The 21,420-nt window shown below is 41.3% G+C and overlaps 1 protein-coding gene across 1 annotated transcript; it reads right to left on the bottom strand.

Moving 5' to 3' along the window:
• Positions 1-4,323: 4,323 nt before the first annotated feature.
• B4GALT7 (beta-1,4-galactosyltransferase 7) lies at positions 4,324-20,027 on the bottom strand. The gene is made up of 6 exons (XM_001371086.5): positions 19,831-20,027; positions 11,446-11,784; positions 10,276-10,501; positions 9,967-10,050; positions 9,064-9,168; positions 4,324-8,338 (listed from the first exon to the last, which is right to left on the bottom strand). The coding sequence occupies exons 1-6, from the start codon at positions 19,878-19,880 to the stop codon at positions 8,183-8,185; spliced, it is 960 nt and encodes a 319-aa protein (XP_001371123.1). The 5' UTR covers positions 19,881-20,027; the 3' UTR covers positions 4,324-8,182.
• Positions 20,028-21,420: the final 1,393 nt, after the last annotated feature.

Here is a 21,420-nt window from a genome sequence, read left to right as displayed (position 1 = left end):
GTGGGCGTCCTCTGGCTTACACACCTTTTGAACATTTACAGATCAATTTCATAACAATGCCAAAGGCTGGAAGTTATAAATTTTGTCTAGTCATTGTAGATCAACTAACCAGATGGCCGGAAGCATTTCCTGCGACCCGAGCCACAGCGGCTTTTGTTGCTAAGATACTTTTAAAATAAATTATTCCTCACTTTGGACTACCAGCACGTATTGATTCAGATAGAGGAAGTCATTTTACTGATTTTGTCTTAAATCAAATATATTCTTGCTTAGGGATAACTCCCAAATTCCATGTTCCATATCATCCCCAGAGCTCAGGCCAAGTTGAGAGGATGAACAAAGAACTTAAAACTATGATTGGAAAATTATGCACTGAGACACATTTAAAATGGCCTGAAATTCTCCCTCTGGCCCTATTTTATCTTAGAAGCAGGCCTAGAGGAGACCTACACATCTTACCATTTGAGATGCTTTTTGGACATCTGCCTATACAGGCTAGACCTTTTTCCCCTGCAGATACCTCACTATTAGGGGGAGATACTACTATTGCTTCCTATATTCCGGAATTACAGCACAAACTACATGAATTTCATAAATCCGGAACTGCTGTACAAGCCGGACCACTAGATTTTTCTCTTCATGGCCTGAACCCAGGAGACAAAGTATATATTAAGAATTTCAAGCATACTGGAGCAACTCAGCCTTCATGGGAAGGACCATTCCAAATATTGTTAACTACTCCAACATCTATAAAGGACTCTTGGATTCATTGCTCACATGTGAAGAAAGCATCTTCTGTTGAGACTGGTTGACTCTACCCTATCACATGAATTGGAGATAATAATCCATAGACAAATGGATGCTGTTTTTTGAGAACACATTGAATTACTGATTTTTTCCTTATTTTTATTATTGCTTTTCTTTTATTTTGATTTGAATATTTGATTTTTTCCTCATTTCTTATACTAAAGGTACATATAATTAATATTTTTTCTATAGTAATATAAGTTTAATATATATATTCTTGCTATAATATCAGTGCATACTCAAAAGCTTTAAACTATGGGAATCTTCCATTTATTGATAAAATATTATGGGACTGTGAATAATGTTTGTATCTGATTCCAGGAAATGGGATAAAAACAAAGAGCACAGACTTAACCTGAAAAGTGCCAAAAAGAGCATACAGGTCAAAATGAAACCAATCCATGTGGGATTGATGAACTTCTACGCCAATATACAAAGAGTTGAAATTAATGTGGACTCGAGGTTGCAATGCTTGACATATGTTAAACCGTAGGACTTCCTTGTATCTACACTTTTTGCGAAGTACTCATACAAGTACAAAATTTGACTATCATTCTGGCTCCCTATATCCCTGAGAATGACAAAAAAGTCAGACGAGGGAATGACGCTTCCCTATCAAAATAGAATTCTAATTCTTTTTCTTCTTATATTATGGCAACTTCCTGTAGTCTTGGCTGCAAATGGGAAAATGAAATATTACTGCATTCTGTCCTACAGACTTGTGGGATAGAAACTACTTTAAATTGGACCTATACAAGGGCCTATTTTGAATTTTTTTCCCTTGTGTTTTTGGTTATTTTTCTCTTCTTTTGATAATTGACTCATACACCCCCATAACTCAACATTGAGCTGAACTGGATGTTTTTTAACACCTACTTCAGGGGGGACTGTATTTTAATTTAAAATTCAAGATTTTTGATTTTTTGTTTGAGATTGTATTTTTATAAAAATCCAAAATTTTGATTTCGTTCGAGAAAGGTCTTCAAGATTGCTAACTCCTAAATCCAGAGAATGAACTGTTGCAGAAAGATGCAGAAAACCCACACTACATCAAGAAGATCAAGGATGAACTTTGGATATGGTTGATTGAACTGAAGTTTGATTGAACATTTATTGTAAATGTACACATTTACGCCAAAAGTGACTGCCCCTAACTTAGCTTTCTGTCAATGCGCCTAGCAAAACATTGCTTTTGCTTTCTTTCTTTCCTATTTCCTCCCTCACTACTCTAATTTCCTCTTAGGAAATTGAATATTGTATGTATCTATAGTTAGAAGTGCGTTTAGGACTACAAGATGATTATGTTAAATGATCAATGGGGAGACTAGTCTCCCAATGATCATCAGGGGAGATTGTGAATCTTAAAAATTCTCAGACCCTACTTCAGAACACTTGGTTAAGACCATTCCCCATTTTAAACAATGAAGGGACTTAGTCAGGAATGTGAGAACTCTACTCCACCCATACTTAAGCATACTTTAGGGAAAGATAAAGTTGTAAACTCTTTACTGAACAATGAAAAAGTACTTAACTCATACTTATAGTGAAGCAAAAGCCTTAAGCTAAGTCTATTTTTAGGAAGGTGCTAAGTACCTATAAAGGTTCAAGCAAGCTTAGCAAGAGGTGTGAGGTTTTAGTCTACTCAGGTGTGAATTACTCAAAAGTTTAGTCAACTCAGGTGTGAATTACTCAAAAGTTTAGTCTACTCAGGTGTGAATTAAGAATGTCCTTTGGAAAATGTCTACTGTGATTGGTAGATGTGAGAACTTAGGGGAGGTGACATAGGAGAAAATTTTCTTTAAAAGGAAGAGGTTTAGGCCTCTGAGGGAGATCAGCTTGCCAAAGCCGAATTGGAGGGCTTGATGGCTGAACTTAGTTGAGCTCAGGAGCTGAACTGGTGGGTCTCTCTGAACACTAGAATCTTGCTTGGGACAAATCTTGTGGTGAGTAGATTAAAGACTGAGTGATCTCTCTCTTAGGGCTTGGGCCTAGGCTGGCCTAGCCCTTTTCTCATTGTTTCCTCTTACTCTCTCTCTCTCTTTCATTAATTCCTTATTTGTATTCATTAAAATCTCCATAAAAACCCAGCTGACTTGGGTATATTTCATATTTGGGAATTTTTCCCTGGCGACCACCTTATATTTGATTTAACTCAAGACACTGTCTTGAAACCATATTCCTGCGGTCACAGTTTAAGGCAACCACTCTTTTAAATGTAACAGTTTATCCCAAACACCACTTTAATTATCACACTGGCCAAATGGAAAAAAAAGGTATACAAAAAAACACTGAAGAGAAGTTCTTAAAAGGCAGAATCAGCTCTATGGAAAAAGAGGTAGACAAGTTCACTGAGGAAAAGAACACTTTACAAAGCAGAATTGGCCAAGTGGAAAAAGAGGTACAAAAGCTCACTGAAGAAAATCATGTCTTAAAAATTAGAATCAGGTAAGTGGAAGCTAATGACTCCATGAGATATCAAGAAACAAACAAAATCAAAAGAATGAAAAAAAAAGAAGAAAATGTGAAAAATCTCTTTTGAAAAAAAAAAACTGACCTGGAAAATAAATCCAGGAGAGCACATTTAAAAAAGAAACAATTCAAATATTGTGCACCACAGTTGGGGAAAACACAAGCTTTAACAGCATCTACATTAAATGATCAGAGAACCTGGGATAAGATATTCCAGAGAGCAAAAGAGCCAGACTTCAACCTAGAAACATTTACCCAGCAAAAACTGAGCATAATTCTTCAGGGGGAAAAATAAGTATCCAATGAAATTGAAGACTTTCAAGCATTCCTAATGAAAAGACCAGACCTGAATGGAAAAATTTACTCTCAAATACAAGGCTCGAGAGAAGTATAAAGAGATAATTAGAAAAGAAAAATTAAAATACATTTAATAAGATTAAACTGTATACATCCCTGCATGGGGAAATGATTTTTATAACTCCAAAGAACTTTATCATTAGTAGAGCAGTTAGAAAGAGTATACATAGACAAAGGGCAAAGGTGTGAGTTAAATATGATGGGATGATTTTTAAAAAATTAAATTATGGTATGAGAAAGAGGAATGCATTGGGTGGAGGGGGAAGGGAAAATAGAATGGGATAAACTATTTCACATAAAAGAAGCTTTCACAGTGGAAAGGAAGATGGGAGAGGTGAGGAGGAGAACACATGACCCTTACTCTCTTTGGAATTGGCTCAATGAGGGAAGAACATACATAATCAATTGGGTTTCAAAATCTATCTTACCCTGCAAGAAAATAGGAGGGGAAAGGGATAAGAGAAGGGGAATGGGGCTGAGGGGAAAAGGCAAAATTGGGGAAGTGGTGGTCAGAAACTAAACAGGGGAAAATAGGATAGAGAATAATACACAGAAATCATAATGATGCAAAATTTTTATGTCTCTCTAATAAAAGCCTAATTTCTCAAATACATAGAGAAATGAATAAAATATATAAGAATACAAGTCATTCCCCAATTGATAAATGATCAAAGAATATAAAACAGGCAGTTCTCAAAGTAATTAAAGCTCTCTTTATTCATGCGAAAAATACTCTGAATCACCATTAATTAGAGAAATGAAAATTAAAACAACTCTGAGGTACCATCTCACATCTATCAGATTGACTATAATGACAGAAAAGGAAAATGACAAAACTTGTAAGGGATATGGGGAAAAAAACAGACACAAATGCACTGTTGGGGGGTATTTGTGAACTGGTTTAATCATTCAGGAGAGCAATTCCCAGCACGCTTGTATCCTAGATAGATTAAAAACAAAAAGCAGAAGGACTTATATATACAAAAGTATTTAATATTTAGCTCTTTTGTGGGAGCAAAGAATTGTAAAGTGAAAGGATACTCATCAATTGGGGAATGGTTGAGTGAGTTATAGTATATGATTGTAATGGAATACTATTGTGCTTTAAGAAACGATAAGCAAGAGGAGCTTAGAAAAACCTGAAAAGATTTACATGAGCTGAAACAGAGTGAAATAATTTTCTCAACAATACAATGAACTAAAACTATCACAAAGGATTCATGATAAAAAAAAAAAACTGCCATCTGCTTTCAGAGAAAAAGAACTGACAGAATCTGAATCCAGAACAAAGAAAATCTTTTTCATTTTCTTTCTTATTTTATTTTAGTTTCCTTCCACAAAAGGATTAAAATGGGGAAATGTTGTACATGATTGTACATTTAAAATCTATGAAATTGCTCATCTTCCCAAGGGAAAGGAGAGAGGGTGAGAGTTCATGACTCTGCATTTGAAAAATGTTGAAACCGTTCTTACATGTAATTGGGTAGGTGGGTAGGAATTAAATTTTTTTTAAATGCAGGGGAAGCTAGGAAGCTCAGTAGATAGAGAGCCAAGCCTAGAGTTGGGAGGGCCTGCCTTCTAGTCTCAGCCATTTCCTAGCTGTATGGCCCTAGACAAGTCATTTAAACCCAACTGCCTAGCCTTTTACCACTCTTCTGCTTCTAAGACAGAAAATAAAGGCTTAAAAAAATGTGTATCTGTTCTACCTTTTAAAAAAAAAACACTAGGCTGTTCAAGCTATAATCCCATCTCATTTATTTTGCTGCTAAACTTTTTTGTGTAAGTGATTTAATTCCACCACCTCCACTTCTTCTCTATTTCTTCCTTGGTTACCTTTGATCTATGTCTACCTCCACTACTCACCTGTAACTGTTTATGACCTCCCAGATGGCCAAGTCCAGTGGCCTTTTCTCAGTCTTTAGACTCCTTGAACATTCTACAGCATCTGACACCTCTGACCAGCTCCCCTTTTTTGCTTCATTGGCTTTCATGACATAGCTCTCTCCTTCTCTCTCTTGAACTCCTAGGGGTCCTCTTTTCTTCTTCAGTGCCTCTCTTCTGACTCTCAAATGCAACCTCCCCAGGCATAGCTTTAGTTATCTGACTTGTTTTCTTTCTCCTTCAAAATCCAAATCTGCCCTTGAGTCCTGTCCAGTTTTAACTTAAGCTGTCTCTCAGTGCTACTTCCTCCTTTCCACACCTAAGGCCTCCACTCTAGTTCAGAATTGATCACCATACCTGCAAGAGTCTCTTGATAGGTTTCCCTACATTCAGGCACCTCTTCTACTGCCAGATTCATTCTCCAGTCCTTGAAGTGATTCTCTTCCCTAACAGGGAGAGTCTCCTTACTGTCCCACAAATGTATCCCTCATGCTCATTCCTGTCCCTGTACTTCTGCTCCCACTCAGCCTTCCCTCTACCTTAGAATGCTCTCTTCTTTTGTATTACCATTTTAGTATCAGATACTTACTAGCTGTGTGACCTGGGGCAAATCACTTAAAATCTGCTTGTCTTAGTTTCCTCATCTGTAAACTGAGGAAAAAAATAACACCTATCTCCCAAGGCAGTTGTTAGGGTTAAATTAAATAATAACTGTAAGTGCTTAGAATGTGCCTGGTATATAGCAAGTGCTATATAAGTGTTAATGATTATTATTATTATGAGTGTCCATGTCTTACAAGACCACTAAACTATGAAACTCCTTGAGAGCAAGCCAGAAGTCCATTTGTGTATCCTGCCTCAAGGGCCTTAAATTACTCAGTTGTATGGGATTGAATTTCTCGTCCTTCCAGTTCTACCTCCTCCATGGTGCGCTACTGACCAGCTATTTTGGTCCATACTAGCCCCCCTTCTTACTGATATTCTATATCATTTCCTTATGTTTACCCCACTCCCAAGCACATGTCCATATTCTGCCTGAGGCTGTGACTCAACTATTTAGTGTGTTAGCCTGGTTTCCGGGAGGAGATGATAAGCACCTTGAGGGTAGAGATACCGTTTTCTATTTTTTGTATCCATCACAAACTGATTGATAAATGCTACTTGATGACCTGAGTATAGGGTCCAGGGCAATCCACTTCTGCCCTGAGCCTTAGTCCCCCCACTTCTACGGGGTAAAACTACTCTGTTATTCACATGCTAACTAATGCTGAGAATGTAGTATAGAAGTCTTTCAAAGTACAAAACAGACAAGATCTACATAATAATAACTATTCTTTAAGATTTAATAAAGTACTTTTTTTCCACAAAAATCTTGTGAGGTAGGCAAGAGCAAGTATTATCATTCTCATTTCACAGACGAGAAAACCGAGTTTTGGAGAGGTTAAGTGATTTGCCCAGGCTCCAACAGCTATTAAATGGCACTCACTCAAATTAATCTAAGCATGCATGGTAGCTGGGACCTTAGTGGGTACCAAGATCTCATTCCACTTAAAACCCTGGAAATCTCCTGGACAGGGTTTTCTGACCCCAGAAATCAAGTTAAGAGTTTGACAATTCTTCTTTCTCTCTAGGAACAAAACAGTTCAAGTTGACCCAGGAAGAAGGCTGAAGAAGGATGTGCCATCTGGGTTGCCAGTCAACTGTCCTCTTTCTTAAGAAATTTCCTCAGTGGATAGAGAGCCAGGCCTGGAAACCATAAGTCCTGGGTTCAAATCTGATCTCAAGACACTCATTAGCTGTGTCACCCTGGGCACCCTTACTGCTCTTCTGTCTTGGAACCAAGACACAGTATTAAAAAAAGAAAAAGCCCAGACACCAACTCCAGTCTACCATCCCATCTTAAGAAGATTACACCCTGAAAGAGATAAGCACTATTCATCTGACTCCGTCCCTCGGGTGTATCTTCAGGATGTCTTTGGAAGCTTCATCCCAGGCCCAAAGATATGGAGTGAAGGCCAGGTTGACTTGAGAGGATACCCTGATCCTGGTAACCTAAACCCCTCCCTTAGTCTGGCTTCTCACCATGGATGACCCAAGAAGGGTCTCCCAGAACCAAGCAGTAGTACAGAGTCAAGGATTGCCTGTGAATAGTTCCAGCAGAAGGATCACTGAGTTAATAGGAAAATGAGGCTGAAAATCCCAAACTCAAATGTTTATTAAGCACCTAACATGTGCAAGTAGCTGTACTGGGAACAAGGGCAGAAGAGGCCAAAAGGCAGACAATAAGAGCCTCCTGCTGGGGAAGCAGACCAAATATATTCAGCCCATGAACCAAAGAATCAAAGAGTCTGCAGCCCCACCTCTTTCCAACCTCCAGTCTCTCTTTACTGCCCATAGGGCAGGGATAACAACTTTGATCCAAAAGAACTTATGGACCTTTATATCAGACTGCATCAGTCTCCAGAAGAAGCACAGCTATGTAGCTTGGCCAGGCTGGCTCAGATCTCCTCTTGTCACTTGAGGTCAGGCCGCATCTACCCGGGTGCTGGATCCTAAGCATACCTTAGCTTCAGGCCTGCTCACGGAAGGCCTCACTCCAGCAGTAACAATGCTCTCCTGGGGTCAGATCCCAGCCAAACAGACTGAGATGATGCCAGCCATGTTCTCCTCAGTCGAATGTACACCAGGGTGTATCAGCTGCATCACAGTCCAGAGCAATGTTGAGAACTGTGCAGGGTGCTCCAGCAACTGACACCAGGGTACGAGAATCAAGATGGTAACGCACACTATTCAGCCCCCCTTCCCGGTCTAGCTTGAACTGTTCCTAGGGAGAAAAGAGTGGCTCAAATTACTGGTCTGGATCATAGATCATAGGATCTGCCCTACCAGGAATGTCTCATTGTCCCAAGGGGTCTGAGATAGTAAAACATGCAATGGTGACACTCAACTCCCCAGACCAGTGAGAGGTGAAAAGGATTATCTATAGGGGTGTTTGGAGAAGGACCTGCTTTCTTCCTTGAGCTAAGGGCATCTAGGCATTAGTGTTAAGAGAGGGGAAATTATCTCTGTTTTAGAAGTAATATAATGGAAAAATACCAGATTTGGAATCAATGGACTCGGGTTCACATCCTACCTTTGCTATTTACAACCTGTGAGACCTTGAAAAGTCATGTGAACTTTCCAGACCTCAGTTTCTCATCTGAAAAATGAGGGGGAAGAAAGTTGGACAATGTGATCTCTAAGTCCCCTTCCAGCTCTAAATCAAAGAGGCTATATCCTATAAGTGAAAAGCAGAGTATAAAAAGTCATTTGGGGGGCAGCCAGGTGTCACTGTAGATAGAGCACCAGGCCTAGAGTTGGGAAGAGCTGGATTCAAATCTGGCCTCAGTCATTTCCTAGCTGTGTGACTTGGGCAAGTCACTTAACCCCATTTGCCTAGCCTAAGCTCTGACTTAGAATTGTTACTAAGACAGAAGATAAGAGTTTTAAAAAAAAGTCACTTAGGCCCCTTTTGGGACACTATCTCCCCTTTTCATGATCCCAGCATACCTGTTTCTGAGATGCAATGCGTTTCTGATCTCTCTTCCGCCAGGCAGGGTCATGTAGGTGGCGAAATGTTTTATATCCAGTTTTGATTCCCGAAGGACGGAAAAGCTAGAGAAGACCAAGACAGAGCAATTTCAAACATGGCCCCTCTCCCACTTCTGTACAATCTCCTTTATGAATCCCTGTCCCAGACCCTGAGTATGACTTTAGTGTAGCAGGAAGAGCAATGGACTTGGAGTCAGGCAGTGTTGTGGAAGGGAAAAAACACTGAATTTGGACAATCAGAGGTAAGTGACCTTGGGGAAGTCGCAGCCTACAGCTTAGTTTTGTCATCCATAAAATGAGAGTGGTTGGATTGGGTAATTTCAAAAAGTCTTTTCCAGCTCTAAATCCTATGATCCTATGACTGAGGTTCAAGCCCTAACTCTACCATATGCGAGGTAGGCGCTACTGGACAAATGATTATCCTCCATGAATCTTGATTTTTTTTATTTTTAAAATGGGAATATCAAAATACTAGCTACCTCATAGGGCTAGGAGTTATTGTCATTGCTTTCATAAATTACATTTCATTAAAGTACAAAGAAAGAGGGCAAGGCAGGGTTCCCTACTGGAGAATTAGAGAACACTGAAATCAGGAAAGCACTTTAAAAGTCACCTAGTGCAACCTGCTCATTTTATAGAGAAAGAAACTAAGACCCAGAGAGTGTGACTGGTCCAAGATCACATAACCAGTGACAAAACCTGGATCTAAACTCAGGTCTCCTGACTCCTAAACCCCTAGTTCTTTCCAATCATGCAGATATCTCCAAGGAAAGAAGGGATATGCTAGATGAGAGGAGAAAAGAGGCCTCTAGCCAGTAGAGGGTACATACTGGGAACTAAAAAAAGTCTGGGCAATATTACCTGGAGACCAGCTCCTTTAATTCGCCGGTAAAACTCGTCATCTTCCCGGCCCCAGCCCCAGAAGCGATTGGACATCCCGTTGCACTGACAAAAACAAGATGGTATCACTCAGCTTGACCTTCCTTGCTTTTTGGACCACAGCCCTGGTCCTCATTCTTCCCAGGCTAACAAGGAACCCTTAAAGCTCTTCAATGGAAGGAATCTCCAAGTTGCCTAGAAAGGCCCCCCTCCCAGGCCAGCTTTTGATAGTGGGGAGGTAATGATGTTTATCTCAACATCTGCCTCCCCAGGGAAGGGCCCAGGCCTCACCAACTGATAATGCTGCTTGGTAAGAAGCAGAATGCCTCCCACGTAGGTCTTGTAGTGGTAGAGGGGGTGCAGCTCTGGGGAGGCAACATGGAAGGGTCCTGCCTCAGGAAAGCTGTAGTCGAGCTCCTCATTGAGGGGCAGCAGGTCCACGTCATGCATGGCTAAGTAGTCAGTGCTGTTACCGCTCTCCAGGAAGCCCACATTGATCAGCGAGGCCCGGTTAAACCTTCCAGGGGACAGGAGGGCATGTCAGCAGTTTCCCCATGGGTACTCACTTGGGGCACACTATAACCATCATTTCTACAAGAGTCCTTTAGAGTTTTCAGAGTGCTTTTGTTTTTTTATTTGTTTAAATCTTTACCTTTCATCTTAGAATCAATACTAAGTATTGGTTTCAAGGCAGAAGAGTGGTAAGAACAAGGCAACTGGGGTTAAGTGACTTGTCCAGAGTGCTTTTATGCTTATTATTTCATTTAATGCTTCTGATAATCTGAACAGAGAGATGAAACAAGTTTTATTATCCCTAATTAACTGATGAAAAAACCAGTTGAAGGAAATTAGTGATTTGTTCAAGTCACATAATCAGTAAGCTCATAGGATGATAGGCTTTAGAGCTTTTAGGAACCTTAAGGACCCAACCAGAGAACACTGATGCCAGGAAGGGACCCATGAGACAAATCTAGTCCAAATCACTCATTTTACAGAAGAGAAAACTGAATCCTAGAAAGATTAAGGGACTTGCCCAAGATAAAAAAAAAAAAGTAGCAAATTACAAAGCCAGGATTTAACTCCCAGTCTTTTAACTCAATATCTAATTCTCCCCCTACCCCCCAACTACATCAGTGGAGATGGGGCTGGCACTCAGTTCTCTTGACTCCTAGACTCATGGCCTTCCTAAGATATCAGGCCTCCCTGCCCCCACACTATGAGACTCTAAATGACCCCTCTAGGGGGGTACCTAGCCCAGTTTAGACCTGGGGAGCAGCATATGCCCAGAGAAAAATCTGAGGAAAATAGATGGAGAAAAGAATCTTGTTGTAGTCAGAAATAGAAGGTAATTCTAAGTCAACCTGGATATTCTTTTCTACCTCTGTCTCTCTTTCCCTGTCCCCACACCTACCACCCCACCCCTCACCCCAGACAGCAGAGGGACCAGCTTCCTTGTTCTACCTGAAGTGATCCACTTGGTTGAGCACATAGATGTGATGCCGGATCTTCTTCTTGTTTAGGAAGTGATGCATATGGGGCACAAAGACAAGAAGCTCCTCAAAACGCTCGCGAAATGGCACCAGCACTGCAAGGCGGTGGGTCCCCCAAGAAGCATCCTCCTCTGGAGAGATTGGAGGCTCCACAGGGCAAGCCTTTGGAGAGCTTATGAGGTCCTGCCCCTGCCCTGACTGATTCATGTCACCAGAGCAGCTGAGCTGCAGCCAGAGCAAGGAGAGGAAGGCCAGGAACAAGCACGCAAAGAATAGCTGGAACACACTGTACTTTCGGGGCAGGAAAGACCTGGTATGAGAAGTAAGGGCTAGAATTAGGGAAGTAGTTGAGCAGAGGAGTCAGGGCTCAAAAGGCTGGGATAGGTCATCACAGATGGAAGCCTCCTAAGCCTGGAGACTAGGGTCCTTCATCCTCATGCATCAGGATGGCAGTATTGCCACTGCCAGCTTCCCTGCTCTGTGGGTACCAATTGCAGGAAAATACTTCAAGCTCTCCTTAGTAACACACGCTTGCTTGGGAGGCTTTGGGAGGTTAGTACAAAACAGCTTCAAATACTTTTGCTCATGCTTTTTCTCCAGCCCAGTACGCCCATCTGAATCTTACCTATCTTTTAAGAACCACCCTTTTAAGAGCTACCTCCTTCATACAATTTTCTCTAAAAACCCCAGTCCACAGTGAACACTCCCTTCTCTGAGCTCCTATTATGCCAGTCTATCTCAACAATGATTCTCAAATGAAGTGCATCTTTTCTGTGGCTTTTCAAATGGTCTATGCTCTTATTTGGATTATTTGATTACCTCCCAACTATTCTCTAGTCTTTTTTCCTCCATTTCATTCTGTACATGATGTCACTTTCTTCATCTAATGTCTTAACTATGTCACTCTACTGCTGAAAAACCTTTAGAGATTCACAAATGCCCAAGGTCCAAACTCTTCAGCTTAGGATTCAAATCCCTCCATGACCTTCAACTTACCTTTCCATTGTTTTCTCACACTATCCTAGCCACACACTCTCTCACTTCTGCTAAGTGTTTAGTATTACTTCCACCTAGAATATTCTTCCACCTAGCAAAATATTTCCCTTCCTTCAAAGTCCAGTTCAAATGCTCCTTCCTCAGTGAGGTCTTTCCTGATTATCTGGAGCTAGACATGATCTTGCCATTCTCTAAACTCTCATAGCACAGGTACATATCTTGTTACACCTGCCTGCTGAACATCAACACCTGGAGGTCCCTTAGGCACCTCACACTCTGGCAAAATGACCAACTGACAACCTCAATACAAAACTGAACTTATCTTCTCCCCCTAAACTTGCCATTCCCTAACTTCTCTTTTGTTGCCTCCCTGCCATGCCATTTTAAAAGTTTAAAGTCATGATTAACTCTTCCCAAAACCTTACATCCAATCAGTTGGTATTATTGATTCTACCACCAAATCTTCTCTCATATCTGCTCCCTTCTTTGTAATCTCATAGCTACCATCCTCATTCAAGGCCTTATCACCTCTCTTAGATCTCTGTAATAACAGCCTCTTGTTTGTTCCCCCTGCCTCCTATGCATTCCCTCCCCAATTTCAGCTTCTTAATGGATCCCTCAGATGCCTTTGGTGGCTTTCCATTATCTATATAATAAATTTCAGTGGGACCTTTTTTTATATGATCAATATGTTTCAAGACCCTTCTTATAAGTTGAAAAATTGTGCATAAAAGCAAACTCCATTTTTAATAGGTGTTTCTTATATAAGCATGCCTAGGTACTTTATGATTTTTGTTGGGCTTAACAGAGCTACCAATATCACTGCTCTTGTACTCTTGTACAGGCCATTATTAATATCTAAATGGTGTTAATGAAATAAAGACAAGTATTGCTTTGTCGTGAACATGACTTTTTACTAGCAAGAACTCTAGACAAAGACGGATGAGGGAGCTATCGTTAGGAGCAAAACGATGTAATGACTCATACTAATGCTGCTCAGAGTGAGAATGAGTGTGATTGGGCGAACTGGTGTGAGACAGTATTACCTGAAGAAATGGCTCAGATTTATCACATAACTAAAAGTTTTATTTTATATATTTTATGACTATTTTTTTAGTTGCCAATTGCATATACCTGAATTCACATGTGTGGAGTTCATATGAAATGAAGTCCTACTGATTTAACAGGGTATTCAAGCCTTTCTACATTGTTGATCCAACCTTTCAACCTTATTTCATACTCCTTTCTTCTACACTTATTCCAAGTTCTAGGCAACCAGAAAAAACTCTTTGTTTCTCACCACTACTTATCTAAAATGCTTCCATCTCTGTGCTTTTGTTCAAGGTCCCTCTTTATCTGTTAAAATTCCTTTCTTCAAGGTCTAGTTTAGGTAACACATACTCCATGAATATTTCCCTGATCCCCATTAAAAGTGATCTCTCTCACCTTAAATTCCTCAGATCACTTTCTCTGAATCTTTCTCATGTTGCTATTACTTCAGTGTCTTTTTCCACATCACTATTCAGGTATAAGTAACTTCAAAGCAAGGTCTGTATTGTAATTATCTTCAATCTAATTTTATCAGAAGCCTTCCTCAAATTTTGGGTCCCAAATTCAATATATTACCTACATGTGGTGTTATTCAGGCAGAGTTCAGTGAGACTACTATCCTTTTTTTTTTTAACCCTTCCCCTTTCTAAGAATCAAACTTAAGCTAGAAGAATGGCAAAGGCTAGGCAACTGGAGTTAAGTGACTTGTCCAGTTTCCCACAAAAGCCTGGCACTCTATCCACTGTGCCATCTAGCTGCTTTTTATCTATTCATTTTTGATACTATGCCTCTCTTAATACAACCCAGATTTTTCAAACATTATAATATAAACATTAGATTTTTCACCAAAACTAAAAGACTAGCCCTATTCAGAATGACTTCGAGGTTGCAATCCTGAGGGACTAGGTTGTAAGACTAAGGGAGGATGATGTTACACTTTACAGAAATAGGGAAGACAAGAGAGGCAGATGGGAATTCAGGGGGGAAAATTAGTTCTATTTTAGAGTTAGTGAGTTAAAGATGTATATTTGACATTCAATTCAAGATATCAGAAAGACAGTTGGAGATGAGAGACTGGGGATCAGCAGAGAAACTGAGGCAAGAAAGGTAAATTTGAGAATCACCAGCATAAAGATGGTAATTAAATCCCCAGGAGCTGATGAGGTTACTAAAGGAAGTAGTATAAAGAGAGAAGAGAAGAGGACTCAGAACAGAACCCAGAAGGGCACCTATGGTTAGTGGATGTGATCTGGAGGAAGATCTAATAAAGGAGACAGAGAAGGATAGGTCAGATAGGTAGGAGGAAAACCAAGAAAGAATGGTGTCCTAAAAACCTAGAAAAAAGAGAGTAGCAAGGACGTGAGAGTGACCAATAGTGTCAGAGGCTATAGAGAGGTCAGGGGGAATGAGGATTGAAAAAGAAACATTGGATTGGGCAAATAAGAGGTCATTAGTAACTTTGGAGACAACCTATTTTATGAAGCACTGCCCTGGACACATGGAATACACAGGAGAATACTACAAACCAGGGGAATCTTTATATTTTTTTAGTATAGGATAAGAGAAACAAGGCTATTTTACAGTTGGGAAAACTGAGGCAAACAGAGGTTAAACAACTAACTCAGAACTACAAAGCTAGTAGTAGCTGAGTGCCTAAGCCTGGATCTGAACTGTCTTCTTAACTCCAGGCCCGGTAGCCTGAGCCACCAGAGGCTTGCCCCCTTTGCTGGAAGAAAAGGCTGAGAGGTGCCTGGACAAAGCAGAATTCCTTGCTACTTGGAGATCTGAGAAGCCTGTCAGTTCTCCAGCTTAAGGGGAGTGCTCAAAACTACAGTAGCATATTCATTTCTCAGCCCCTGTTAAGGGTTATTGTGAATAAGATCTTGCCATTGCTTTATCAGTGTAAGAATGGAAGAGGAAGGTGTATTTGGCAGGAGAACATTGAGGACCAGAAGGAGAATAGCAAATGGTGGAATGGTGGGTCCATTTGTGGGAATGCCAGAACTCCCAACATAAAGGCAGGCCAAGGAGAGCAATCCAGCCCAGGGGGTAAGAATACCTGTGCAGGTGCCACATTTATGTAGTCATGTGGATACACTGGGAATTTCTGTGTATGACAAAAAATAGAGGAAAGACAAACTGGCAGATGAAAACAAAAATGAGTAGCAGAGTTCTATAAAAATAATCTCAAGAGCTCTAAAAAAGCTCTAAGGCTGGTAGGGAATGATAAGGATAAGGAAGATATAAGATCACTGCTTAGGCTAGATGGGATGATAACAGCAAGAAAATTATTCAATTCTTATTTTGCTTTTATCTTCTCCAAAGAAAGTAATCAGGATGTAGGGGACAGAATAAAAATGTCTAATAGGGAGCTGAAATTCAAGTTAAGAAGGGAGTTAGTACAAGCTATTCCCCAACTGACAAATGGTCAAGGGATATGAACTGGCAGTTTTCAGAAAAAGAAATCAAAACTATCAATAAGCACATGAAAAAGTGGTCTAAATCTCTCATAATTAGAGAAATGAAAATCAAAACAATGCTAAGGTATCACCATCACACCTAGCCGATCGACCAATAGGACAATAACAGAAAATAATAAATGTTGGAGGGGTTGTGGCAAAATCAGGACACTAATGCATTGCTGGTGGAGTTGTAAATTAATCCAGCCATTCTGGAAGGAAATTTGGAATTATGGGTAAAGGGCCCTTTGACCCAGTCATACCAATACTAGGTTTGTATCCCAAAGAAATAAGGAAAAATATTTGAACAAAAATATTCATAGCCACACTTTTTGTGGTGGCAAAAAAATGGAGTGTTGTCCCTCTATTAGGGCATGGCTTAACAAACTGTGGTATCTGATGGTGATGGAATATTATTGTGCTGAAAGGAATGATGATTTCTGGAGGATTTCTATATGAACTGGGAGAACCTCAATGACCTGGTGCAGAGTGAAATGAGCAGAACCAGGAGAACACTGTACACAGAAAGCAAACCATTGTGGAACTATCCAATGTAATAGACTTCGCGACTAGTAGCAATGCAACAAGCCAAGACACTCCTGAAAGACTTAGGGGAAAGACACTGATAGAAAGAACTATGGGAGTAGAAAAGCAAAAGCAAAACATATGACATCACTTATATGTATATATGGGTATATGATTTGGGGTTTGAGCTTTAAAAGATTGCTCCAGGGGGCAGCTGGGTGGCTCAGTGGATTGAGAGCCAGGCCTAGAGATGGGAGGTCCTGGGTTCAAATCTGGCCTCAGACACTTCCCAGCTGTGTGACCCTGGGCAAGTCACTTGACCCCCATTGCCTAGCCCTTACCACTCTTCTGCCTTGGAGTCAATACACAGTAGTGATTCCAAGACGGAAGGTAAGGGTTATTAAAAAAATAAAATAAAATTGCTCTATAGCAAAGATGAATAATATGAAAATAGGTATCAAGTGATAATATGTACAACCCAGTAGAATTGCTTGTTGGCTCTAGGAGGGGGGGAGGGAAAGAAAATGAATCATGTAAACATGGCAAAATATTAAATAAATAAATAAACAAAAAATTTTTAAAAAGAATTTGGCCTAGAGACAGGAGGTCCTGGATTCAAATATGGCCACAGACACTTCCTAGCTGTGTGACCCTGGGCAAGTTACTTAACCCCCATTTTTGCCTAGCCCTTACCCCTTTGAACCAATATGCAGTATTGCTTCTAAGAGGTTCAAAGGGGGGGGGGGGGAGGGAAGAACTGACAACTTTTAGTCCAGAAAAGAGATTTCCTTCCAACTTTGAGGTTCTGGGATTTGATTAGGGCTTAAGGGCCTTGCATATTTTCAACTATTTGCTATCTTTAATTAAATTATCATTGTGGGATTAGGAGTTTAGTTTAGCTCCTAATAATTCTTTTGTTTCCTGTGTCTATTGTCTGAGACAGATTATAAACTGCTTGAGGTCAGAGACTGAGACATGAAATTTAGAGCTGGAATAGACGTTACAGATAAGGAAATTGATGCTCAGAGTAGGAAAAGAGTCTTCAGACCTTTCAGGTCTGTGTATATTTATGATATTAAAGGATAAAATACATTGATATACATATATTTTGTGCATTTCTGTGTTTCTAAATTTTTTTCTGTGTCATATATTGGTCTTCAGATGTCATCTGTGGTTTCTGCAAAACTTTTCCCAAATTCCCATTTCATTTCTTACGTTGACCCACAATATATCAAAACAGTGACAGGGAAAGTTGCTTTGTGGAAGGGATACCTATATATAATTAAAAGGCTTAAGATCTGATGAATGACAGATCTCTCAAGGACAAAGGCAATTCTCCCTGCTACTCCCACTTTAATAGTATTTCAATATCTCATATTTATATAATGCTTTAAAGTTTGTAATGCACTTTACACACATTATCTTATTTAATTCTCAAAACAATCCAATAACAGATGCTATCCCTATTTAAAGATAAGGAGCTGAAGATCAGAGAGGTTATTGGGCTTGCCGAGATTTATATAGCTGATAACAACTGGAGGCAAGATTTGAATCCAGGTTTTGCTGACTTCAAGTCAAGTTCTATCCACAATGTCCACATGCCTTTAAGAGAAATAAGCCAATACAAAGTTGGTTTTAATTTGGTGCTTTCTCCCTTACAATCAAAATCAACTATAAATCTTCCCTGCAGACACAGCTGACATATAGAAACCTGTAGCCACAGAAGCAAAGAATGAAGCTCTTCCACATGCAATCTAGGGAAAGGCCAAGCAATGGTCCCAAGGAAGAGGCACTGACTTACCCCCTACCATCATGCTGGGCTGGCCTCCAATAGGGAGGAACATATGCAGGTCCTGAGTGTTGCCTAGGAAGGTTGGAACTTCTAGAGAATCTCAGTACTTGAGGTTCTTTCTGGGGCCAGGGAGGGCAGAGGAGAGGAACATAGGAACCTTCCCCACCTTTGGGTGGAAAGAAGTAAGCAGCTATTATACAGAACACAGCTCCCTTATCCCAGTGCCTGAGTCAACCATGCAAGCTAAGATACTAATTGCTGCGCTATCCACCCCAGTATGCCCCAAGTTCTAGGATTATAAACCTCCTGGGTACTTCCCAGTCCTTTACTCTAAGATGTCTCACTGAAGGCTCAAATTCAGAGAAACACAAAGCTTCTGACACTGTGAGAACTATTTAAATCACTATAAATCATCTAATCCAACCCTCTCATTTTGTAAGTGAAAAAACTGACAAGCAATTCCCTGAGTTTCAGGCCAAGAACAACTGTTTCAGGCTCTAGACAGACCCAAAAGGCACAGTCTTTCCTGCACTAGAGAAGAGGGAAGGGAAAAGGAGGCCAAGTAAAATGGCCCTAGGTTCCTCCATATGCAGAAGACACTTTGGTCCTACTGACTTCCTTTCCATAAGTATTCCAGAGGCCCTTTAAGCATGTAATAAGGCCTAGGTAGGAGAGTATAAGGACTCACATTAGATGGGCTCCCATTGTGATGGCCAGATCTCTAAAAATCTGATCCTCTTAACTAGGGCAAAATGCTATTTGCAGCTAGGTGCTTTCACTTTGATACCCTCAGCTCCAAGTGCCTTTTTGTTGACCTTCACAAAGTTCCTACCTTTAATGAAGGCAAATAGTTAAGTAAGGTATTCAGGGGAAAACAAATAAAACTAAAGTTATGGGATGAGTATTGTCTCAGTTATACCCAAAGGAGAGAAGTTGAGAATCTCTATAGATTATTCCCTGTGTGGTAGTATGATGATGCATTAAGAACACTTGGACATAAAGACCCAAGGCAAAAGGTCCAAGTGCTAGGCCTGAGTCTGCCATTAAAAAAGGGAGTGAGAAGCTAAGAAGGAACATAGATGCCTAAAAACAGTGGACCAAAAGAGAGAGGCACTTATGAAGAGACAGGAAGGGAAAAGTCAACAGAGAGAGACAGACACAGAAATGGAGAAAAAAGAAAATGAGGCAGAAAAACGTGACACATAAAAGCTTAGTGAGAGAGGGAGAAAAAAAGAGAGGAAAGAAGAGGAAAGGATCTGATTCAAAGAGAACTAGAGAACCGAGTGAGAGGGAGAATGAAGAAGGAGCCTCAGAGACGGTATCTAACAGTGACTATCCGACAGAGACACAACCAGGGAGAGACGAGGTTCTGACCAGGCAGAGATGAAATCTGACAGACCCAGACACACACAAAAATCGGGCAGCGAGAGACACGGACTCTGACACATACCGACTCTGACACACACGGATACACACACGGACAGTCACGCACACTAGAGTCTAGCCGAGGGCGGGCGGGCTCCGGGGCGCTCACCTACTATCCCCCCAGGGGAGCTGGGACGCCTTCCTCCGGGAGGAGAACATCCTGGGTGGCCGTGGCACAGGGAGGGAGGGAGGGAGGCCCCGGGTCTCCTCTTCCCGCCCCGGCCCGGCCCGGCCCCTTCAGTGCCCGCCCTCCTTACAGCCACAGCTGCCGGAGCCGCCGCCGCCGCTGCCCCGCCCCCGGCCCTCTCAGTCCGTGTGTTCGCTCGCGCCGGCTCCTCCCGAGCACCCGCACAAAGGTTCCGCCCGGAAATGGGCCCGGGGAGCCACGTGGCCTTCGCTCGCTGGAGGGAAGGGTGGGGTGTTGAAAACTGCTGCTCCGGGCTATTCATTCATTCTTTCGTTCATTGAGCAAACATTTGCTAAAGGATGCCTTCCCTCCTGCAGCTCAGTAGGGGAGTGAGACACAAACTGAGCTACACGGGGTGACAGGCTAAGGGCTCTGAGAGGGAAGGGGGAGAATGATGGCGGAGATCAGGGAAATCGGCATTGGAGTTGAGATGTAAGATGCGCAGGACTTAACGGGTAAAGGGCCTAGGAAAGAAAGGTTGTAGATGTAGACCCTAACAAGGGAGTGGTTACCTCCCCACCCCCCTTTACAATGATAGGGGAGCTCCCAATCAAACAATCCCAATCCTTACCCACAAGACATGGCTGGGAAGCTGAGAGGGAACAGTACAGCTGGTAAAACCACAGAATTCTTCCTCCTTAAATCATGTTCTGTTTTCTTCTCTGGGTTAATGTATGTAGCCTGGATCTGAGACTTTCAGGGAGCACCTCTCAGGGAGGTCCTGGATAGTGGTTACTTATCATGTCCTTCCAGGAGAGTGTTGCTCCATGAGGTCAGGAAATGTTTTGTGTCTGTCCTTATGTCTGCAGCAACTCTTTAGACATGGTGCTTTACAGATTATAGGTGCTTGATAACTATTTGTTGAATTAACCTGAGAAGGTAGAAGAGGGAGGAGAGACATTGCAAGGAGACAGAATGGAAAGAGCAGAACCCAGTTTTACTGTAGTATAACATGAGAAGAGAAGAACAGTGGGAGAAAAGGTTGGTAAGGTAGGTTGGGGCCTACTTGTGGAGGGCCTGGAATGCCAGACAAAGACATTGGGACTGTTTCCTCTAAGCAAGGAGGAACCATTGGAAATTTCTGAGCAGGTCAATGACATACCTATTTTAAGAACAACACTATAGATTTAGAGTTCGAAGGCACCTTAAAAGTCACCTCAGGGGGTAGCTGGGTGGCTCAGTGGATTGAGAATCAGGCCTAGAGATGGGAGGTCCTAGGTTCAAATTTGGTCTCAGACACTTCCCAGCTGTGTGACCCTGGACAAGTCACTTGACCCACATTGCCTAGCCCTTACCACTCTTCTGCCTAGGAACCAATACACAGTATTGACTCCAAGAAGGAAGGTAAGGGTTTAAAAAAAAAGTCACCTCAATCAATCTCCTTATTTTACAAATGAGGAACTTGAAACTCATAAAAGTTAAGTGATTTGCCCAAGGTCACAAAGGTAGAGGACAGAGTTGGGATTTTAACTCAGGTCCTATGCTTTTAACTGTACCATGTGGGACAAGTTG

This window comes from Monodelphis domestica, chromosome 1 (genome assembly GCF_027887165.1).
Source record: "Monodelphis domestica isolate mMonDom1 chromosome 1, mMonDom1.pri, whole genome shotgun sequence".
NCBI lineage: Eukaryota > Metazoa > Chordata > Mammalia > Didelphimorphia > Didelphidae > Monodelphis > Monodelphis domestica.
This window is presented reverse-complemented; position numbering and strand designations above follow the sequence as displayed.

What these genes read in the sequence shown, in the direction of transcription:
- B4GALT7 (XM_001371086.5), bottom strand. Translation starts at nt 19,880, where the DNA reads ATGTTCTCCTCCCGGAGGAAGGCGTCCCAGCTCCCCTGGGGGGATAGT. An exon ending in CTCCCCTGGGGGGATAGTAG is followed by an intron (nt 11,785 to 19,830) that starts GTGAGCGCCCCG and finishes TTCTCATACCAG; the next exon opens with GTCTTTCCTGCCCCGAAAGT. An exon ending in GCATTGCATCTCAGAAACAG is followed by an intron (nt 8,339 to 9,063) that starts GTATGCTGGGAT and finishes TTTTCTCCCTAG; the next exon opens with GAACAGTTCAAGCTAGACCG.